The 6,700-nt window shown below is 46.3% G+C and overlaps 1 protein-coding gene across 1 annotated transcript; it reads left to right on the forward strand.

The window, feature by feature from the left end:
- Window positions 1-835: 835 nt before the first annotated feature.
- LOC133980044 (pleckstrin homology domain-containing family G member 2-like) lies at window positions 836-4,500 on the forward strand (the record flags this gene model as incomplete). Its single annotated transcript, XM_062418610.1, is given in 2 exon segments — window positions 836-902; window positions 4,362-4,500. Coding segments are annotated over 2 exon segments (118 nt in total), but the record flags the coding sequence as incomplete, so codon positions are not given.
- Between the last annotated feature and the right edge of the window lie 2,200 nt (window positions 4,501-6,700).

Raw genomic sequence — 6,700 nt, forward strand, 5'->3', positions numbered from 1 at the left:
GGAAAGAAGGAAGGGAGGGAGGGAGGAAAGGAAAGAAGGAAGGATGGAAGGATGGAAGGGAGGAAGGGAGGAAGGTAGGAAAGGAGGGGGGGAGGAAGGAAGGGAGGGAGGAAAGGAGGAAAGGAAAGAAGAAAGGGAGGGAGGGGAGGAAAGGAAAGAAGGAAGGATGGAAGGGAGGAAGAAAGGAGGGAGGGTGGGAGGGAGGGAGGGAGGGAAGGAGGGAGGAAGGAGGGAGGGAGGGAGGGAGAAAGGAAAAGAGGAAGGGAGGAAGGAAGGACAGAGGAAGGAAGGAAGGAAGGAAGGAAGGAAGGAAGGAAGGAAGGAAGGAAGGAAGGAAGGAAGGAAGGAAGGAAGGAAGGATGGAAGGGAGGAAAGGAGGAAGGAGGGAGGGAGGGAGAAAGGTAGGAAAGGAGGAAAGGAAGAAGGAAGGAGGGAGGGAGGGAGGGAGGAAAAGAGGAAAGGAAAGAAAGAAGGGAGGGAAGGAGGAAAGGAAAGAAGGAAGGATGGAAGGATGGAAAGAAGGGAGGGAGGAAGGACGGATGGAAGGAAGGAAAGGAGGAAGGAAGGGAGGGAGAAAGGGAGGGAGAAAGGAAAAGAGGAAGGGAGGAAGGAAGGAAAAAAGGACAGAGGAAGGAAGGAAAGAAGGAACAGTCCAAACAGACGGGGTCAGTTTGACCCGGGAGGACGACACAGAGGTTAATGATGCTGGTATCTGATTGAATATCTGTGTTAGTGAGTAATGCAACAGATGTGATGTATGTGAGGCGTCTGGTTGCCGTGGCGATCCTGATGATGTCATTACCTGACTCTAACCTGCCTGTCTGTGTCTCCTCAGTGATCTGCTGGAGGATTTAGAGAGGTGTCCTCACGCTGCCGCCATCGCAGAGTGCTTCGTAGAGAGGGTGAGTAACAGCTGTGTTTGTGTGTGTGTGTGTGTGTGTGTGTGTGTGTGTGTGTGTGTGTGTGTGTGTGTGTGTGTGAGGCTGTTAGAGAACATGAAACATGACACTGTGAACTCAAAACACCCAGTAAACCACCAGCACAACTGGACCCTCCATTCACTGCAACACATTATTAAAACACATGCACACACACACACACACACACACACACACACACACACACACACACACACACACACACACACACACACACACACACACACACACACGCACACACATGAAAACCAATAAATACACATGAAAACACACACAAAAAAACACACACATTAAAACCCATAAAACACACATATGAAAACACACACACATGCAGAGTCGCACACATACATACACACACATGAAAACACACATACATGAAAACACACACACAAAAACGCACATGCACACACACACACAGACACACACACAAACACAAAAACACACACATGAAAACCAATAAACACACATATGAAAACCCACACACCCAAACTAACACATGAAAACACATACACAAAAAGGAACACGCACGCACACTCACGCACACACACACACACACACACACACACACACACACACACATACACACAGTCCATTAACCAGCTGCTGCTTTGGATCACACCAACACCCAATGAATACATGTTGACTCTCTCTCTCTCTCTCTGTGTGTGTGTGTGTGTGTGTGTGTGTGTGTGTGTGTGTGTGTGTGTGTGTGTGTGTGTGTGTGTGTGTGTGTGTGTGTGTGTGCGTGTGTGTGTGTGTGTGTGCGTGTGCAGACAGTAGTGATATTGTTCTCACATGTTACAGTAGAACATGTTTTTCTGACCTCAGCATGGTGAGACTCAACATTCACTAATCAGATCTCAGTTTCCTGTCGATGTTCACGACACCCAGAAGAAGCTTTTTATTGGATTATGTGACTTCCTGACCGCTAACTCTGTGGTCAGGAAGTGGGTCCAGTTTAATGACCCCATCATGTTGTGTTCACACCAAATGCAAAGTGGAAGTTTCACATGGGGGGGAAAACACTGAGAGTCAATGCAAAGACTCCAACAGATGCACCATTAAACTTTAGGGATTAAAAGAATAGATTAATATTATTTAATAAATATTAAAATAACCCAATCTGTAGATATCTGTTGTCCTCAAGTCAATGAAGGAAGGGAGGAAGAAGGAAGGAAAGGAGGGAGGAAGAAGGAAGGAAAGGAGGAAGGGAGGAAGGAAGGAAGGAAAAGAGGGAGGGTGGAAGGAATGTGGGAAGGAAAGGAGGGAGAAGAAGGAAGGAAAGGAGGAAGGAAGGAGGAAGAAGGAAGGAAAGGAGGGAGGGAGGAACTGTGGGAAGGAAAGGAGGGAGGAAGAAGGAAGGAAAGGAGGAAGGGAGGAAGGAAGGAAAAGAGGGAGGGTGGAAGGAATGTGGGAAGGAAAGGAGGGAGGAAGAAGGAATGAAAGGAGGAAGGAAGGAGGAAGAAGGAAGGAAAGGAGGGAGGGAGGAACTGTGGGAAGGAAAGGAGGGAGGAAGAAGGAAGGAAAGGAGGGAGGAAGGAAGGAAGGAAAGTAGCGAGGAAGGAAGGATGGAAGGGAGGAAGAAAGAAGGAAAGGGGGAAGGAGGGAGGGAGGGAGGGAGGAAAGAAGGAAGGAGGGAGATAGGGAAGGAGAAAGGAAAAGAGGAAGGAAGGAAAGAAGGACAGAGGAAAGAATGAAGGGAGGAAGGTAGGGGGAGGAAAGAAAGAGAGAAGGAGGGAGGGAGGAAGGAAAGGAAGGAAGGAGGGAAGGAAAGAAGGAAGGACAGAAGGATGGAGGAAGGAAAGAAGGAAGGGAGAGAGAGAAAGGAAAGAAAGAGAGAAGGAGGGAGGAATGAAGGACAGAAGGAAGGAAAGAAGGAACAGTCAAAACAGACAGGGTCAATTTGACCCGGGAGGACGACACGAAGGTTAACGGATGACATCACGCTCTCTGTGATTGGTCTTACCTCACAAACTTTAACCAGCCAATCAGATAGCAGATCCTGCATGAAGGCGTGGTGATGATGTCATACCAGTAGAACAGTGGGTCATTGTCTTAAACCTCACTTCATTTCATCTCATCTTATATATTATTATTATATTATTATCTGTCTTCTATTCTTCTATAAAACTCAGTATATATTAGTCTGAAGTGATTTTTGTCGTCATGGTGATAAAACATCTTTAGTTTTTCTGTGTTCAGACTGAAGCCGAGCTGAATGTTCTGCTGAAATCACATTAAACTATTAGAGATGTCCGTGGTTATTTTAGAGACCTGTGTGTGTGTGTGTGTGTGTGTGTGTGTGTGTGTGTGTGTGTGTGTGTGTGTGTGTGTGTGTGTGTGTGTGTGTGTGTGTGTGTGTGTGTGTGTGTGTGTGTGTGTGTGTGTGTGTGTGTGTCTAAAACAATGCGATCTTTCTCTGTGACCTCCTGACTGACTGATGCACTAAACAGGAAGTCATAGTAGAAGATGGTAGAGTTTGTCTCCAGTTTTATCTGTTGAACTTTGACCTTGTTTTCCTCAGTTTGGATACATTTAACCTTCGTGTCGTCCTCCCGGGTCAAAACTGACCCCGTCTGTTTTGACTCTTCCTTCTTTCCTCCTTCTCTCCTTCTTTCCTCCCCCCTACCTTCCTCCTTTCCTTATTCCCTCTGTCCTTCTTTCCTTCCTTCCTCTTTTCCTCCCCCCTACCTTCCTCCCGTTCCTTCTTTCCTCTGTCCTTCTTTCCTTCCTTCCTCTTTTCCTTTCTCCCTCCCTCTCTCCCTCCTACCTTCCTTCCGTCCTTCTTTCCTCCATCCTTCATTCCTTCCTTTCCTTCCTCCCTTCCTTCTTTCCTTTCCTTTCCTCCCTTCCTTCCTACCTCCTGTCCTTCCTTCCTTCTTTCCTTCCTTCTTCCTTCCTCCCTTTCTTCCTTCCTTCCTTTCCTTCCTCCCTTCCGGTCTTTCTTCCCTCCCTCCTTCTCTCTTTCTTTCCTTCTTTCCTCCCCCTACTTTCCTTCCTTCCTTCTTTCCTCCGTCCGTCCTTCCTTTCCTACCTCCCTTCTTTCTTCCTTCCTCTCCTCCCTCCCTTCCTCCCTCCTTTCCTTCCTTCTTCCTCCCTCCTTTCCTTCTGTCTTCCTCCCTTCCTTCCTTCCTACCTTCCTTCTTTCTTCTGTCCTTCTTGCCTTCCTCTTTTCCTTTTTCCCTCCCTCCTTCTCTCTTTCTTTCCTTCTTTCCTACCTTCCTCCCTCCTTTCCTTCCTTCTTCCTTCCTCCCTCCCTCCTTTCCTTCCTTCTTACTCCCTTCTTCCTCCCTTCCTTCCTTGACTCGAGGACAACAGGAGGGTTAAAGGAGGAAAAGAAGCAGATCATTTCTACTGTTGTGTGAATTATTCAGATGAGATTTGCTCCTTATCTTAATGTTGTTTGTTCTCTCTCCTGTTTAGAGTGAAGCCTTTGACATCTACACACTCTACTGCATGAACTACCCCAAGTAAGTACACATACACACACACACACACACACACACACAGTGCTGTGCGCCGGTAAAACACAACACAGCCGATCAGTTAACACAACGCACTGATTAAAAGTGCCAGCTTGTTCTTCTGAGTCCTGCCTGTGTAGTATGCAGTATTAGATACTGGTGTAAAAAAGACTCTAGTAAAAGCAGACGTCCTGATTCAACTCTTTACTCCAGTAAAAGTAAAACTTAGTTTAATGAACTTAGAAGTCACCAAATGACTTACTTATATTATTATGAGTTATTATATAATGCAGATTTGGTAAGATATTACTTTTATGAGTCACAGGTCACAGATAATAAACTTATCATTCATAATTGTGTTAGCAGCGGTGCAGCAGATGTAATGAAGTCCACGCAGCACGCTGGATGCTAACTAATATTAAGCCTTTAGCCTTTTCATTATAATGTTGATGGACATAAATTGAGTTCTTTTGCCTTAATAATGATAAAATAATACACAAAAAATGGTTGGATTGGGAACCCATATATGCATAATGTCTCCACGTTGCATTTAGTGTTGCTTGTGAAATGAACAGGGCTCAGCTAGTGTTGCCTTTTAACCTTCGTTGTCAGTTTTGACTCTTCCTTCCTTCCTTCCTTCCTTCCTTCCTTCCTTCCTTCCTTCCTTCCTTCCTTCCTTCCTTCCTTCTGTCCTTCCTCCCTCCCTCCTTCCTTCCTTTTGTCCTTCCTCCCTCCCTCCTTCTCTCTTTCTGTCCTTCCTCTCTATTTCCTTCCTTCCTTCTTTCCTCCTTCCCTCCCCTTTTCTTCCTTCCTTCTGTCCTTCCTTCCTCTCTCCTTTCCCTCCTTCCTTCCTTCCCTCATTCCTTCCTTCTTCCTCCCTTCCTTCCTTGACTCGAGGGACAACAGGAGGGTTAAAAATCATCGATTTCCCGGGATTCCTGGAAAATTGTCTTCTTTTCCCGGATTTTAAATGTCTTATTTTCAGGAACAATATGAATCCCTAGTGCGCTGCGTGACCCAAGTGCACCGTGCCTTAGCACACCTGTTCTAACCGTACCGGACCAGGGAAGTGTACCGTACTCAAGCTCGGTACACTTGCACTCACACTAGACTAATAATCCGGATTTTAGGGGTCAAACCTGCTTGGGCACAGTACGATTGCCTTCCTTCTTCTTTCCTTCCTTCCTCCCTCTTTCTTTAATTGTTCCTCTGTTCTTCCCCTCCTTCCCTCTTTCTTTGGTCCCTCCTCCTTCCATACTTCTTTCCTCATTTCCTTCCATCCTTCCTTGCTTCACTCTTTCCTTCCTTCCTTCCTCCCTCCCTCCTTACTCCTTTCCTTCCTTCGTTCCTTCGTTCCTTCATTCCTCCCTTCCTTCTCTCCCTACCTTCTTCCTCCTTTCCTTCCTTCCTCCTTCCCTTCCGTCCTTCCTTCCTTCCTTCCTCCTTTATTTCCTCCTTTCCTTCCTCCCTGCCTTCTATCCTTAATTCCTTGCACTCACACTAGCCAAATAATCCAGACTTTAGGGGGTAAACCTGCTTGGGAACGGTACGATTGCCTAGTGTGAGTACGCCCTTAATCTTGCTCTATCGTAGGCGGAGCAGACGGTCACACTGAGCCTGATCGCATCCTGATACACAACGACCCACATTAGCAGTCAGCGCTGTGGTTGAAATCCTGAGTAGAACAAACACTGAATCAGTTGTTAAAGTTCCTCTAGAGCAGAGTTGTCAAACTCATTTTCATTCAAGGGCCACATACAGATGAATTTAATCTGATGTGGGCCGGATCATTAAAAAGATGGAAGGAAAGAAGGAAGGAAATAAGAAGGGAAGGAAGGAAAGACAGGCAAAAGGAAGGAGGGAAGAAAGGTAGGAAAGACCGACAGTGAAGGATGGACAGACAAACGGAAGAAAGGAAAGAAGGAAGGACAGACAGAAGGAAAGGGAGGAAGGAAGGAAGAACAGAAGGAAGAAAGGGAGGAAAGACAGACAGTGAAGGATGGACAGACAGACGGAAGAAAGGAAAGAAGGAAGGACAGACAGAAGGAAAGGGAGGAAGGAAGGAAGAACAGAAGGAAGAAAGGGAGGAAAGACAGACAGTGAAGGATGGACAGACAGACGGAAGAAAGGAAAGAAGGAAGGACAGACAGAAGGAAAGGGAGGAAGGAAGGAAAAACAGAAGGAAGAAAGGGAGGAAAGACAGATGGAAGGAAGAAAGGAAGGAGAAAAAAAAAGGAAGGTAGGGAGGAAGGAAGGAAGGGAGAAAGGAAGGACAGAAGGAAGAAAGTGAGTAAGGAG

Source organism: Scomber scombrus, chromosome 5, assembly GCF_963691925.1.
Source record: "Scomber scombrus chromosome 5, fScoSco1.1, whole genome shotgun sequence".
Classification (NCBI taxonomy): Eukaryota; Metazoa; Chordata; class Actinopteri; order Scombriformes; family Scombridae; genus Scomber; species Scomber scombrus.